Source organism: Rhineura floridana, chromosome 2 (assembly GCF_030035675.1).
Source record: "Rhineura floridana isolate rRhiFlo1 chromosome 2, rRhiFlo1.hap2, whole genome shotgun sequence".
Lineage (NCBI taxonomy): Eukaryota > Metazoa > Chordata > Lepidosauria > Squamata > Rhineuridae > Rhineura > Rhineura floridana.
Window position 1 is genome coordinate 19223335 of NC_084481.1, and position 16836 is coordinate 19240170.

At 42.2% G+C, this 16836-nt stretch overlaps 1 protein-coding gene across 3 annotated transcripts in view; it reads left to right on the plus strand.

Moving 5' to 3' along the window:
* The window catches only part of ALS2 (alsin Rho guanine nucleotide exchange factor ALS2), a 64219-nt gene that overhangs the window by 10414 nt on the left and 36969 nt on the right, over positions 1 to 16836 (plus strand). For all 3 annotated transcript variants that reach the window (XM_061607975.1, XM_061607978.1, XM_061607976.1), the window contains exons 5-9: positions 1041 to 1401; positions 10858 to 11026; positions 11452 to 11548; positions 12868 to 12945; positions 16130 to 16312. In XM_061607975.1, coding sequence (XP_061463959.1) covers positions 1041 to 1401; positions 10858 to 11026; positions 11452 to 11548; positions 12868 to 12945; positions 16130 to 16312 — 888 coding nt within the window. The remainder of the gene's footprint in view (positions 1 to 1040; positions 1402 to 10857; positions 11027 to 11451; positions 11549 to 12867; positions 12946 to 16129; positions 16313 to 16836) is intronic.

Consider the following 16836-nt stretch of genomic DNA (forward strand, 5'->3'; position numbering starts at 1 on the left):
TAACCTAGCTGCATAGTCCCAAGGAGCCCAGCTGCACCCCAGCTGGCAGTTGCAGACAAGGAAGTAGCTGACTTGTGCAGCTGTGGCAAGCTGAGCAGGCCCTAGCCAGCTGGGGAGGACTAGCCTCAGAGGGAGGCAATGGTAAACCCCCTCTGAATACCACTTACCATGAAAACACTATTCATAGGGTAGCCATAAGTCAGGATCAACTTGAAGGCAGTCCATTTCCTTTTTCTTAACCTGAAAGCTCTCAGAGTGGTACACAGTATTTCATTAAAATACAACACAAATATATCATAAAAACCATAAAACAGCAATCTAGCAGCAGAGAAACCAATTCTTTCAATTGGCCATATCCACAGGCCTGAAGGAAAAGATAAACCTTAACTTGACATTGAAGGACTTAATGTGGGGGACAACTGTCTCTCCAGTGGAAGGGAGTTCCACATTTGGGGTGCCATAACAGAGAAAAACAGTGTAGAATTTAAACTGGCTGGAAACTTCCTTGAATTCCTTTATGAAAGTGTAAGCAAATAAAGTGATCAAGGAGTATAGATCCAAAGTGTAAAACCTTAATTTTATTTGCAGATACTTGTATCCACATTCAATACTTGTATTCATACTCAGAGTGATTGTTTAGTATGCTCTGTGACAGAATGTGACAACAATAATTCTGAAAAAAGTATAGTGAGGTTGGATGGATCACTGGTCCTGACCCACATCAATAATTCTTACATCAATCTTCTTATGTTCTCCTTGGAATGCAGCTTTTATTAACTGTAAAGCAAAACTGAAGAACTGGATTCAGCTGGCAGGAGGGAGGAGCCAAGTGGCTGTGAGCTCCTTTCCAGGAGCCCACATATCCACACAGTGCTGTTAAGCCATGGCTTGGCTTACTGTGTCATGTGAACCATATCATGCTGTTTTGACTGCATCTAAAATCGAGCTGAAGATTTGACATTACAGTCTTTATTTTAAAAGTACCCCGCCCTGGGTTGCCTGTTATAATGTTTCTTGGGTTTCTTGTACTGTATTTCTAGCGATCTCAAGAAGAGGACTACGCTACTTGCCTTCCCAGCCCACCAGGCCCAGATACATCTGCCCTTAACAACCTGGTAGTTTCTTGTGCATCAGCAGTCGGTGTAAGAGTAGCTGCTACTTATGAAGCTGGGGCTTCATCTCTGAAGAAGGTAATGAACTTCTATGGCACAGTTCCAGATGACACAGTATCCCCACCTACTGGCAGTTCTCCAGGCCTGGATGGGCTGAAGGACAGCCGAGAGGAGCAGGTCAAGCTGGAGTCGATGCAGGGGAAAAAGAGTTCCAGCTTGGTAGATATTCGAGAAGAGGAATCCGAAGGAGTCTGTCGAAGGCTATCTTTACCTGGTTTGCTGTCCCAAGGTGAGACGCTCACAGATGGCTCCAGTGATGTAAATCCAGGGGGAATGCTTTTTCAGGTATAATTTTCATGTGTGAGAAGGTACTCATATATTTCCCTACATTAATTATCCGTCAAATGTTTGTGTGTGCATATTGTATTACTATTATTATTATTTAATAAACCTATTAATAAATTTATTTATTTATTCTATTTATATCCCGCCCTTCCTCCCAGTATATATGCACACACACATCACCAACCATTGCAGTGCGGACATTTTTGATATGGTTGGGGGGGGGGAAATCACAAAATGTGGAAAGAATATATACACATTTCTGGTGATTGAGTACTTTATTTATTTATTTATATACCACCCTCTCACAAAACATCAGGGTGGTGTAGAGCAACAGAAAAATATTTAAAACAATACTAAACAATCATTAAAAAGACCCACTAGTCCCAAGGGGGGAGAGGGGGACATGATTTGTTTATTGTTTGTTTTGTATTTGATATCCACAAGTCACTTAACACACTTAACCTGATGGAAGCTCAGTTGGCAAGTCCTGTGGATGCTGTTCTTACTCTGGCCTTCCCCCTCCTCCTTCCTTGTTGATAAGCTCCCACTTTTGTCCAACCATTCTTTGGCTCCCTTAGTGCAGGGAGGGGAAGCCTGTGGCCGTCCAGATGTTGCTGAACTCTAGCTCCCATCAGCCCTAGCCAGCATGGCCAGTGTTCAGGGATGATTGGAATTTCGGCCCTCCAGATGTTGCTGGACTACACTTTAATGGTGTCATCTATTGGTTGCCGTTACTGAAGCTGCCAAATGTTTGTTCCCTCATGCCCCACTACAGGGCATATGTGGCAAAGAGCAACAATAAGGGCCAGTCTCCCCTGTCCTTGCAGATTTGCATCTTGCTGTAGCTCTCTTTAAAAATCCTGGAGGGATTCTCAGCCACTCCAGATCTTCCTAGGTTCAGCCTGTATCCCTTCCGCATGGGGCAGAGCAAGGGGACCCAGTGCCATCTCAGAGCATCACCTCTTTTTCCAATACTATATGGTGCCATCACCAAGTCATTGCAGCCATGGACTAAGCAGAAGGACATGTACCTGTCAGATTTATTAAGCTATAGGGTATTGCGCTAATAACAGCAGTGCGTGTATTTTTTAGATCAGTAGTTGGTTTCCAATGGCCGTCTTCTTACTACTTGCAGCCATGAGAGAAGTGCTTCCCTAACTCAAGGGGGATCTTGAAATGGATGCAGGGGGGCAGGAGCCATCCTCTTCTGCGTACTATTAATTATTTATATAGCACTCTTAATTTCCAGAGTGGAAAATATTTATTCACATGCATTGCCTTGAATTAAGGCAGGTCCACATTCAGCTTGGTAATTCATCTTGTCCAGAAAGGAAAAGAGGAAGGAAGAAGAAACCAATTAAACTTCTCCCTTTCCTACTGCATGCTTAAGGCAAATTTTGATGCAAAGCAGGGGTAGCAAGACATTGGGAGGGGTGTGGCCTGATAGCTATTGGCTTAAGGGCGTGGCCTGAGAACTGCTGAGGGCAACAAGCAACAGCTGTGCGTGCTGGGACTTTCATTCTGTTTCCTGACTCCCTAACAGCAGAGCAGAGGGAGCTGTCTCAGCTGGTCCACAGGAGAGGAGATACAAGCAAGCCAGCTTTGAGAGAGAGAGCAAACAGGGAGAGCAAACAGGATTTTGACAAAGGAGCTCGACAGGGGAGGTCAAGGGGGGGTTCCTAAAAAAAACACAAAATTACTAATTTTTGTACAGTGCACCGCATACCAGTGGGACTCTCAAGTGTACCCTGAAGTACCACAGAACAAAGCACAGACCACGCCAAAACAAGTCGTTAGAAAGAAACAAAAGGTAGAAGAGAGAATGAACAGGAAGGATACTCCAGTGATTGTGACCTGTAAGGTGTGTGCCATGTTTGTTTTCTTGCCTGAGAACAACATGGCGTACATGTGCAACAAATGCAAGCTTGTGGCACTGTTGGAAGAAAAAGTGAGAGGCCTGGAATGGCTGGTGGCCACACTGAGGACTATAAGAGAAGATGAGGAGTTCTTAGACGGAATGCTGGAACAACAGCAGCAAAGAGAAGCGGAGGTGGAAGAACAACAGCATGTGGTAGCAGAAGAGGAGACTGCTTTGGAGAGGAACAACGAAGTGGAGGAAACTCCGTGGGAAAGGGTGACAGTTAGGAGAAGAGCTAGAAGACATCCTTCACCAGTGGAATTGTGGAACCGCTTTCAACTACTCGAGGACGAGACTGGAGGACAGCCTGTGGTGGAAGAATTACAGGAGACCCCCATGCAACAATGAGCAAGAGGGTGAAGCTCAGTCAAGCAGGGACAATGAAACCACACCCCACAACAAGAAGATAAGAGTATTAGTAGTGGGAGACTCCCTACTGCGTGGGATCGAAACCCAAGTATGCCAAGAAGATCCGTGGACTCGCCACGTATGCTATCTACCAGGAGGACGGATTAGAGATGTGACAGAAGGGTTGCCATCACTCATCAAGCCCACCGACAGGTATCCCTTTCTCCTCATCCATGTGGGAACAAATGATACTGCCAAACGGAGCTATGAAGAAATCACATCAGACTTTGAAGCTCTGGGAAGGAAATTCAAGGACTTTGGGGCCCAGATAGTTTTTTCATCCATCCTTCCAGTACTTAGAAGAGGAGTAGGAAGGGAAAGAAAAATACTCCATGTGAATGAATGACTGTGAAGTGTTGGCTATTAAACCGAGAAAGCAGAGGTTAAATTTCCACAAGTGAGCTACGTGACTTAGAAGCGAAAGTTGGCAGAGCTCGAGCCATCTTCAAGGATGCGTTGCTAAGCAACCTAGGCTCGGGCAGCTGGCCTTATCTATATAGAGGGCCAGCAGACACTTGTGAGTGTGGGGGTCGAGGAGTTTGTACAGAGAGAGCTTGTGATATATTGTCAGTAAAGTGACTCTTAAAACTTATTGCTTGTCCGGCTCATTGCTTCAACTGGCATCTAGCCTGTCACTATACTGTTCTGCATCCTGGGCATCTGCTTGCGCCAGATACAACATCCAACAAGTGGTAGCAGAGGATGGTTACCTGGTGCTGATGGTTACCTGGTGCTGAGGATTGCAGAAAAGCGGCAGAGAAAAGCCAGAACTGCAGACCAGCGAGTAAAACAGCAGAGAGACGGAGAAACCGAAAGCTGAGCTGAAAGCTGTGAGAGAGCCGTGGGAAAGAAAAAAAACCTGACTGAAGGACAGAGGTGAGAAGCTCTAATTACAAAGGCGGTGAACTGTGAAAAGTGAAAGTATGTCTGTTACGTTATCGGCCGGGATTCCCTTGGAAAGGCTGACAGGGAAAAATTATGGCACTTGGAAACAGAGAATGCAGGCTTTTCTAGTGAAAGAACACTTGTGGAAAGCTATCGCAGAAGACCCACCCGCTGGGGTGCCTATTCCAGCAGATTGGAGAAGGCTGGATGAGAGGGCAAAGGCGTTAATTGTTCTTGCTATTGATGATTCTCAATTACTGCACGTGCGTGATGCAACAACAGCAAAGGAAACCTGGGAAACTTTAAGAAATATTCATGTGAAAAAGACTGCCAGTTCTAAAATATATCTTGCCAGAAGATTGTATCAGATGCGCTTATCTGGAGATACAACCATGTCAGAGCATTTGTTGGAAATAAACAGACTGTTTACTGAGTTGTCAGAACGTGAAATTGAACATTCTCAAACGCAAAAAGTGTATATCACATTAGCTTCACTAGATTCAAGTTATGATAGTCTGGTGAGCTGTTTGGAAGCAATGGACGATGCAAATCTCAATATGGATTATATAGAAGGCAAACTTTTACAAGAATTCCAAAGGAGGCAGGAAATGGCAAAGCAGGAAAAGACTGAGTCTAAACACAACGTGGAAAAACAGAACAACAAAGCTGCACAAGAGAGACTGTATGGACAAAAGGCGTGTTATTTTTGTGGTTCCAGGCAACATCTGCAAAGGAATTGTGAAGCAAGAAGAAGAGAAAGAGGAAGAAAACCATGTGTACAGGTGATCTATGCTAGTAAGAATAAGCAATGTATTAACAATGAGCAGGGAAATAACTGTAAAGATTTATGGGCAATTGACAGTGGGGCAACAAATAGTATAATCAAAGATAAATCTATGTTTCATACATTTTGTGACGTAGAGGATCATGTAATAATGGCTGATGGATCTAAGAAACAGATCAAAAGTAGGGGAACAGTGAAATTAGCAGGTTTCAATACCATTATGACAGATGTGCTGTTTGTTCCTGATATCGAATGTAACATTATGGCTGTGTCGAAACTCAATGAAATGGGGTTCACAGTAATGTTCAAAAGAGGTTCAGTGCATGTAATGAGAGGAGAAAAAATATTCATGAAAGGAATAGTGAGGAACTCATTGTTCTTCTTACACGTGAAACAAACAAATCATGTACTCATGTGTGCTAATAAGAAACCCCATAATAATTGTGTTCATTTATGGCACAGAAAACTAGGCCATATAGGATATGAAAATGTGGTGAAAACAACAGAGAACAGTAATGATGTGACATTGAGAAACTGTGAAAAATATGTAGACTGCCACGTGTGTAAACAAACTAGGGCAGTTGTGGCTGCAAAGAACAAAGAAGCCATGCCCAGTACAAATGCACCTTATCAATTAATACACGTGGACTTAGTGGGGCCATTTCAACCTACTCAGGGGGGTGCAAGATATTTCCTGACAATAGTTGATGATTTTTCAAAATTCTGCACTGTTTATTTACTAAAAGCTAAAAGTGAAGCTGCAGAGAAACTGAAAAGATTTATTACAAAAATTGAAGTGCAGTTTGGTGTCAGAATACAGAGAATAAGATCAGATCAAGGAGGAGAGTTCTTAGGACACTCTTTTACTGAATACTTGGATAAAAGAGGAATAAAACAGGAGTTAACAGCCCCTTATAGTCCTCATCAGAACGGGTTAGCTGAACGCTGGAACAGGTTGCTTCAGGACTCAATAAGATCAATGCTATGTGACTCCTCTTTAACACAAGGTTTCTGGGGAGAGTGTGTTCTGTATTCAGCTTGCATTCAAAACAGAATATTCCATAAGGCCACTGGAATGTCTCCTTATCAGAAATTGTATGACAGAAAACCCAGATTAAACCATTTGATTAGGTTTGGAGCAGAATGCTGGGTACATGTTCCCAAAAATAAAAGGACAGGGAAGCTGCAAAGGAGAGCAGACAAAGGGTACATGCTGGGATTTGAAAACACGTATTACAGAATATGGCTGCCAAAACAAAGGTCTGTGGTGTTAAGCAGAAGCGTGCAAGCAATAGAGCAGGATTGGGAAGAGAAAACATATGTGGAGTTGGGAAACACTGAAGGTAGTAATGAACAAGAACAGGCAGATACAGTACCAATAAAACAAGAAGAAACAGGCAGCAGTAGTGAATCAAGTTCTAGCTCTGAGAGAAAAACAGAGGAATCGCCTGACACAGACACTAAGGCAGAAATACAACCACGCAGATCAGAGAGAACAACAAAAGGTATTCCACCTGTTAGATTTAAAATAAATTCCATTAAACATGTAGACTTCAGTAACTGGAAAAAGTGGGATGATGGAAATCATGAAGAGTAATGAAATATAATGAAAATGATGCTGAGATTGCAATGGAGTAACTGTATTACAAATGAAAGTTATGTAAACTGAAATAAAAGGAAATGTATCAGAAGAATAAAACCAAATGATGTAAATGTAATAACATGTAAAATGTAACACATGTAAATGGAAGAGAAATGTAACTGGCTGAATGTGGAAATTTAAGGTGGGGGATTGTTGGCTATTAAACCGAGAAAGCAGAGGTTAAATTTCCACAAGTGAGCTACGTGACTTAGAAGCGAAAGTTGGCAGAGCTCGAGCCATCTTCAAGTACACGTTGCTAAGCAACCTAGGCTCGGGCAGCTGGCCTTATCTATATAGAGGGCCAGCAGACACTTGTGAGTGTGGGGGTCGAGGAGTTTGTACAGAGAGAGCTTGTGATATATTGTCAGTAAAGTGACTCTTAAAACTTATTGCTTGTCCGGCTCATTGCTTCAACTGGCATCTAGCCTGTCACTATACTGTTCTGCATCCTGGGCATCTGCTTGCGCCAGATACAACATCCAACATGAAGGTGGTGCCGACGTGAGTGATTTGGATTCTGGGACCACGAGCTATGCTTCCTGGAAGATGAATTGCTTCAAGTGATGGGTTGCATCTCACAAGGACTGGGAAGAATGTGTTTGGCCACAGCATGGAGAAGTTCATCAGGAGGGCTTTAAACTGAATTCTAAGGGGGAGGGAGATGTAAACTTGGTGGTAACGACTGATGAAGACTTGTGCACAGTAATGGAAACAGAGAGATCAGCTCTAATAGGGCCCAGTAACAGTCCTCAGAAAAATGTAGTAAGGAAGCCAAACCATAAATCACATGGTCTTCGATGTCTATATACTAATGCTCAGAGCATGGGGAGCAAGCAGGACGAACTTGAACTCTTAATACAGGAGGGTAATTATGACTTGATAGGTATAACTGGTGAGAGCCAGTGTGGTGTAGTGGTTAAGGTTTTGGACTACGACCTGGGAGACCAGGGTTCGAATCCCCACATAGCCATGAAGCTCATTGGGTGACCTTGGGCCAGTCACTGCCTCTCAGCCTCATGAAAACCCTAATCGACTTGAAGGCAGTATATTTACATTTAGGTATAACTGAAACGTGGTGGGATGACTCCCATGATAGGAATACAGCAATTGAAGGATATAACTTGTTCAAAAAGGACAGAAGGAATAAAAAGGGAGGTGGAGTTGTGCTATATGTTAAAAATATATATCCCTGCACAGAAATACAGGAAGATGAGCTTGGTAGCTCCACCAAGAGTATCTGGATTAAACTTAATGGGGCAAATAATACAAGGAATGTGGTGCTTGGAGTCTACTGCCAGGCAGGTATCACAGAATTGCAGGGATGGCATCAGGAAGGCTAAAGCTGAGAATGAGCCGAGGTTAACGAGAGATGCTTAAAGCAACAAAAAAGCTTTCTTCAGGTACATCCGTAGTAAAAGACAGAAAAGAAATGGTGGCACAGCTACTCAATGAGGATGGCAAAATGATAACAGATGACAAAGAAAAAGAAGTTCTCAATTCCTACTTTGGCTTAGTCTTCTCCCAAAAAAAGGGTCTATGACCCTCCCGGGAAACATGAAGTGGAAGGGGTAGAATTGGAGCTTGAGATTGAGAGACAAACAGTCAAGGAATACCTAATCACTTTAAACAAGTTCAAATCGGCAGGGCCTAATAAACTGCATCCTAGAGTATTGAAGGAACTGGCTGAAGAACTCTCAGAACTGCAGTCTATTATCTTTGCGAAATCATGGCAGACTGGTGAAGTGCCGGATGACTGGAGGAGAGCTAATGTTGTCGCTATCTTCAAAAAGGACAAGAAGGAGGAAACGGGGAACTAACATCAATCTCTGGAAAAGCTCTGGAGCAGATTATAAAACAGTCAATCTGCAAGCACCTTGAAAACAATGCAGTGATTACTAGGAGCCAACATGGATTTATGAAGAACAAATCCTGCCAAACTAATCTTATCTCGTTTTTTGATTGGGTAACCTTCCTGGTAGACTGTGGGAATGCTGTGGACATAATATATCTTGACTTCAGCAAAGCTTTTGACAAAGTACCTCATCATATTATGATTAGCAAGCTAGCTAAATGTCGGCTGGATGGAACAACTGTCAGGTAGATCCACAGTGGGCTACAGAATCATACTCAAAGAGTGCTTATCAATGGTTCCTTCTCAAACTGGGTGGAAGTAACGAGTGGGGTACCACAGGGCTCAGTCCTGGGCCCAGTGCTCTTCAACATTTTTATTAATGACTTGGATGAGGAAGTACAGAGCATGCTTATCAAATTTGTAGATGATACAAAATTGGGAGGCACAGCTAATACTGTGGAAACAAAATTCAAAGGGACCTTGATAGGCTGGAGCATTGGGCTGAAAACAACAGAATGAAATTCAACAGGGATAAATGCAAAGTTCTACACTTAGGAAAAAGAAACCAAATGCACAGTTATGAGATGGGGGATACTTGGCTCAGCAATATGACATGTGAGAAGGATCTTGGAATTGTTGTTGATCACAAGCTGAACATGAGCCAACAGTGCAATGTAGCTGCAAAAAGGGCAAATGCTATATTAGGCTGCATTAACAGAAATATAGTTTCCAAATCGTGTGAAGTATTAGTTCCCCTCTATTCAGCACTGGTTAGGTCTCATCTTGAGTACTGCATCCAGTTCTGGTCTCCGCACTCCAAGAAGGATGCAGACAAACTGGAACAGGTTCAGAGGAGGATAACAAGGATGATCAGGGGACTGGAAACAAAGAGGAGAACCGGGATCTCTTCTCGATCACCCCAAAGTGCAGGACACGGAATAATGGGCTCAAGTTGCAGGAAGCCAGATTTTGACTGAACATCAGGAAAAGCTTCCTAACTGTTAGAGCCATATGACAATGGAACCAATTACACAGAGAGGTAGTGGGCTCTCCAACACTGGAGACATTCAAGAGGCAGCTGGACAGCCATCTGTTGGGAATGCTTTGATTTGGATTCCTGCATTGAGCAGGGGGTTGGACTTGATGGCCTTACAGGCCCCTTCCAACTCATTCTATGATTCTATGATCATTGTAAAAGTTTTGATGCAGGCTTCTCCTGTGGTTGCTGTGTCCTTAACATTTCCCTTTAGTCCCAAGGATGTAGTAGGTCAGCAGGTGGCCTAGTAAATGGTACAGGCCCTGACTCTTGCCTTTTTAATAAAGCTTCTGTTTGTGCAGACGAGAGGCATTTCAAACCAAATGTTTAAAATGTCGTCTCCTAACTTTGTCATGTGCTGTCCATGACAGAGTTATCTTTCAGACATGGGGCTAACTATCATGGGAAATGACCAGCACTCCTCTTCTCTCCAATTTGTAGAAGATTGGTTACAGCCTAACTGCAAATTTCTTCTTTGATACATGCTACTTAGGGAGCATGGTGCATTTTCTGATCCTCACAATTGCATTCTCAAAGAACAAGATGGCAGGTCTCATTGAAAATAGGTACCTGACGTACTCTTAAGCTATGGAAATGAGTGGCCCTGGACTTGGGGTATGTGTGTTAATGCTGGAGTTCATTCTGGTGACCTGGGATGACATAAACGCATCTTGAAAGAACTGTAAGGTGGGAGATTGCTTTTCTGTTCAAACTGAAATGGCACTGATAGGCCAGATTGCCCAAGCAACTTCTTCATAACAGCCATTAATGTTTTGATATTCCCAAATGACTTTGTGAATCAACCCTTTGTGTTGGCTGAAATGATAATTTAGTTTCTCTACTCTAAGGATTTATTTTTGGTTCTCATGTTAAAGTTTCCCCAAGGCTCTTGAGGAAAGTTGGACGAGCCAAGATGAGGACAGTGACCCTCACACCAACCTACAGTGGTGAAGCTGATGCACTTCTCCCATCTTTGCGAACTGAGGTGTGGAGCTGGGGAAAAGGAAAAGAAGGGCAGCTAGGGCATGGTGATGTCTTGCCAAGGTAAGAATTCAATGAGGAAATCTGTTCTGTGTCAATAGTCAGTGATAGTGGGGGTTGTTTGTCTGTAGCAAAGATGGGGAACCTGTGGTCCTCCTGACGAGGTTGCACTCCAACTCCTATCATCCCTGGGCATTGACCATGTTGTCTGGGGCTGATGGGATCCATAGGGTGATCTCACACCCACAGAGGGCCACAGGTTTATCATTCCTGATCTGTGTGTTTTTATTGTGTTATGTAATGTTTCAATATCTAATGGCCATCTCTAGCAAAACAAAAACTTGGGATCAAGACTGGCATGATATTTTCAGCTATATTGCTACTGATTAAAATCCGTCTACCTATTCCTTTGAAATATGTCATGTGTTGTGCATAGACTTCTTGTGTGCTGATGTTGAGGACCCCATTTCTGTTTTGTGGGTTCACAGGCTCCAACCACTTTGTGTAAAAAGCCTTGATGGTAAGGAAGTAATTCATTTGTCTGCTGGTGGCCATCATTCCTTGGCACTCACTGCCAAATCGCAGGTATGAGGTATAAACTATTGTTTGCTGCTCTAACTTCCAGGGATTAGTTTAATCTGCTTGTTGTTTCTAGGTCAGACTGTGATTTCACTGTCTCCTTTCACTTTTGTTAAAAGAACACTCTTGAGCAATATGCTTAATGAGCTTTTCCATAGATGTGTATATTTTTATGAATGTGTATATCTGAACTTAGACTTCAATGTATGCACATCTATAAGAAGACGTCTACTGAAATGTAGAAAGAGATTGGTGTACATTTCTCCTAAAGAAAGGATGGCCATCTGGTGAATTGTGGATAGGATCTGAACTACCAAGTGATCCTTGTTATATCTCATCCTCATGTCCAGAGTTCATCCTGCCTGCCCTCAGTGCTTGTTTGCATCAGCGCTGGTATAATTCTTCCCCTGTAGACGACTGGGCAGCAGCAAGGAACTAGGAGAGGCAGATAAGGAATGGGGTTAGAAATGCCAGGAAATAGGGTGGCAGTGATTAAAGGGAATGCAGAAGAAGGGGAGAGAGAGAGAAGGGATGTAATAAGAGAGAAGCCAGAAATGCACAAGGATTTTCTCAACATCTACAAGAATGAAGGAGTGGGGTAGAAAGAGATGGAGGCAAAAAGTCAAACATGCGCAGTATAGTTGGTGGTAGAGGCGGAGGTTTCTGATATTACTTTGCTCTCACTAAGTAGAGTTTAAACCAGGGATGAGAAACTTGTGGCCCTCCAGAGTTGTTTGACTTCACACCCATCATCTTTGTCTGTTGGCTATGCTGGCCGGTGCTGATAGGAGGCCAATGACATCTGGAGGGCTGCAGCTTTCCCAGTCCTGGTGTGACTGTGGTTTGCTTAAAAGCAACAGTGGAAGCTTTTGGTCTCTTCTGGGATGCCAACGAGGAAGAGAGAGGCAAGGGAATGTATCAGCCCATAACTTGCTCAGGTTTGTATATGTAAATGAGAAGCTAATAGTTTCCTGTAGCATCTAAAACAAGCCAGAACTCTGGGGTCTCCAGAACTCTGTTCTGACAGCAAGTCAGTGTGAAGCGCTGGTTAAGGTTATTTGGAGGTGAGGGAAGGGCACTTTGCCCATGGCTCCTGGGGGCAAGAAGTACCTAAATGAACAGACTTCTAAGGGATGCTGAACTATACCGATTTAGAAGTTTACCATCCTTCTCCTAAGGGGTGTCTTGCTTCTGCAAAGCTAAGAAATAATATCTGGGTGAACTTCAGTTCATGTTATGCTACAGTCTCCCATTTTACTCTGATTTTAATATTATAAAGTGGCTATTCTTGCCTACCGCCTCTTTCCCTTAATATTTTTACACAGGTATATTCATGGGGCAGTAACACCTTTGGACAGCTTAGTCACTTATGTTCTCCAACCACAGTCCCTCGTCTTGCAAAGGTACTATATGCTTTTTAAAATAGCTTAGTTCTGTTTGTGACACAACTTCCTTCCAGAGCAATGACCTTAATTTATGCGAGCCTTCAATGTTAACCAGCAGTTTTTCTTGTTTGCGTCATGGATGTTGGCAACAAATTTTGACTGGTTTTGGTGGTCGACCAAAAATGTGTAGTCTCTACGACTTTGCACCTTTTCTGAAGGGTAGTCTTGTTCCTGACATTTTACTCCTCCCAGACATAGTGCAAGTCAGGAACAATCCCTAGCTTCAAACTGGGAAAGAAAGGTGGGGGATCTTCCCTAATAATTCTGTCCAACTTGCCGCTACAGTGGATAGGAGATCACCCTACAGCTGCGTTGCAGTTCAGAGGGCCTTGGAAGCACCGTGCAATTGTGGGGATGATTCTTGCCCTGCCTCTTCAGCGCTGAGCTCATAAAGAAGCTGGGGCTTGGGACTTCCGGGAAGGGTGACTTCGCTTGTGCCTGCTTTTGAGACGGGCTCCCGCCTCAAAAGAAGCTTATTCAGATATAAATCAGTCAGAACATTTTTTTTTGACTGATGAAATTTCTCCCGGGCAGGGAGAAACGTAGAGATCAACCTCAAAAGCCTGTTTTTGTTGGGAGGACTGGATTTCATTAATTTATGAGAAAAGGTCCAGCCAGCAATGCCGGACGGACTTCCGAACAAGCTCTATCTGATTAATGCGATACGTTTATCTTTTCTTCAAAGAGAAAACGGACTAACAGGCAAGCACCCTTCTTTCTATTATTTTTTTTACTTGGTTTAAATTGTTGCAGCAAAAAGAGATTTGTCAAATGAATCAGCTTTAAAGAACTTCTGGGTGAGCTATAACTCTTCTCTGTTATTCACGAAATTAACAGCTTATCTCTGTTTCTATTGCAAAAAGCTGTCCTGGAAGTGCATTCTAAAGATATAAACAGAAGAGGGATTTCTATTCCGAGGAACATTATATTGTCTGGGACTATTCTCTTTTTGGTCTATTTTATTTTGACGAATCTGCTTCTTCACGATGCCACTAACTGTTTTGATGCTGGGAACTAAATTTGTTTTGTGTTCTTGAACATAGAGAGATAAGGCAGGCTGCTCTGTTTATACTGTGATGTCATCAAGCCTGGAATATTAACCCAATTGTTGCTGAAATAAGAAGTGGTTCTTCTTTATTTTTGTTTTGTTTTGTTTTGTTTTCGTGGTTTTAAAAATGGCAATCAAGAAAGTGGCTGAGAATCTGGAAGTAATTATGTTTCAGAAAATAATGGATGAGATTGAGATAACGAAACAAACCCTGCGACAGGGCAGTAAGGAGCTGAAAATTGAACTGAGCAAAATGATGCAGGAGCTTAAAGAAATAGGGGATCCTGTGAGAGAGGAGAATGAGATCAGAGATGAGAAAAGAAAAAATAAAGGGAAGATACAAGCCCTGGAGATTGGAACAAATGTGGAATTGGAAAAAGATCTGGAGTTTATGGATATTAGAAATAAAATCTACTGTTTGGAATTTAACGTTATCTCTGAAGAAATTAATGAAGATATTAGAGATAAAGTTATCAATGGCTTGGATAATCTTCTGGACTGGAATGACGTGATGGAGCTTGATATAGAGAAAATCTATGGAATTAACTGCAGCCATGTGACAATGGAAAAACTCTCAAGAGATGAGCCAGTGCATTTTGTAAAAAAGAAGAACACAGATATGACTTTACAACAATATTTCAGCAACTTATTCAGAATTGATGGCAAGAAAATATTTGGGATAGAGGAAATTCCCATCAGACTCTTATTATATGACTATGGCTATGACAACAAGATTATTATGGAATACTGATAATGGAAGATTGGACACTGAAATTACTGGACTTAACAGGACTATTGAAGATGGAAGATGGAATTAATATGGATAATGGAATAATGGCTATTGAAATTATTGGACCTAACAGATTTTGATGAGATGGATTAATCGATATGTTTATTTGGACTATGGTTATGACAATAAGATTATTATTATTATTAACGAGATGGATTAATCGACATGTTTATTTGGAGAAAAATTGATAGATATATTTCTTAAAGAATTGAAACCTCTCTTTGACTTTTTGTGGAAAGAATAAAGTAATGTTTATGAGATTTGATGATTAATTAAGATAACTACTGGAGGAAAGTGATTTTATAATATAATTTAAGAGACAGGATTGTTATATATTGTAGACCTACAACTGATTTGATCTGCGACAAATGGGAAGTCAACATTTTATTTTTTTGTTTAATCATTTTTGTTTTGTTTTGTTTTTTGTCTTTGAATGTTTTATGATTTTGTTTTGTATGTTTTATGAAAATTTGAATAAAAATTATTGTAAAAAGAAAAAGAAAAAAAGAAGCTGGGGCTTGGAGCACAGCATTAAAACAAGCCCCAGTGCTCTCCATCTCTAAGAAGGAAGGCTGCGTTTTGTTTGGCAGCTGCATATCTCAAGCATTTGGAAGACTTGAGAAACCCAGCAGCCAAACAAGTCCCCGCCACCCTTTCTAATTCCAGAGCCAGAAGGCAGGAGCTTTTGTGGGTTTGGCCGTATACCTCTGCAGCAGCCAAACAATCCCCATATTTCCTCCCACCCTTAGAGCTGGAGAATGGATGGGGATCATCCCCACAGTTGCTCAGGGCTTCTGAGGGCCCTCAGATGTGCTACACAACTGTGGGGGATGATCTTTGGAGCCCTTTGCAGCTACCAAAGTTAGAAGGAAAGGTGGAGCTCATCACGCATGCCAGAGGATGGTGATGCACTCACTATAGTGAGTTAAAATGTGGAAACTTGGATATTGGCAAAATAAAACTCAAGGCTGCAAATCGTACACACAGGTTGCTTAGATCCCATTGCACAGTACTTAGGCAGCCAAACTCTGTACATAGTCACAGTTTAAATTATTTGGTTTCAGTTGTTAGTATCTCATCAGTGTAGTTAAGGGAGATATGTTATTTTAAAAAAATTAGAGCATCTTGATTGAAACTTGTCCCTGTTGCTTTAAACACCTGTCAAATTTTCACACATGAAACATTTCAGTCCTTGGATGAAAGCTCCTTATAAGCTCATTCTTTGCTGTCAACAAGGATTTCCCTTTATTATAACATCTACTTTGTTCTTTTTCTTTTTGCATTTGTGTGTGTGTTCCTTCCAGGTATGCAATGACAAGAGCATCTGGAACATAGCAGCAGGTCCAGATTATTCACTATTCCTAGTAGATGGAGAAGAGTTTCAGCCTTCACTATACTATAGTGGTCGAGAAGAAAGGAGAGAGAGTGATGTTTCATCTGAAAACAGCTGCTTAAAGGATCCAACACTGTTGCTAAACTGTAGTAAGGTAGGGCCTAGTGGTGGGGTGTTAGTGCAAAGATGCAGAATTGAAGGGTTGGAAAGATGTAAGCTTGAGGTCCTCTCCCACTTGAACCCATGACAAACTGGGCCCCAAGCTCCACCAGAATTCAGACTCTCATTATAATGAACTTGCCCCAGCCACAGTCCTCTGTGCTCCAGGTGTTCCCTTTTCTTGCTTGCTCAAACCTGCCTGACAGCAACAGGAAGGCCTTACGATGGGGCCTCTTAACACTGCTTCAACAGCATGCCAGGTGCAATAAATGATGGGAATTGCATTTCCCATAGTTCTGTGCACCTGAGGTGCTGCACAACTGCAACAGTGTTGAGGGCTTAATGGAAACTACCTGAAGTCCTATGTGTTCCTTTTCCTTTTTGAGGAAAGATGCGGAGGTCTCTTTACTTTTGCTGAGCTCCTGATAGCATCAGTGAGAACATGACGGAGGAAATTTTGGAATGGGCTTGGATAACAAATGATCCAAATGATCCATTCTGATTTTTAAAAATGTTTTT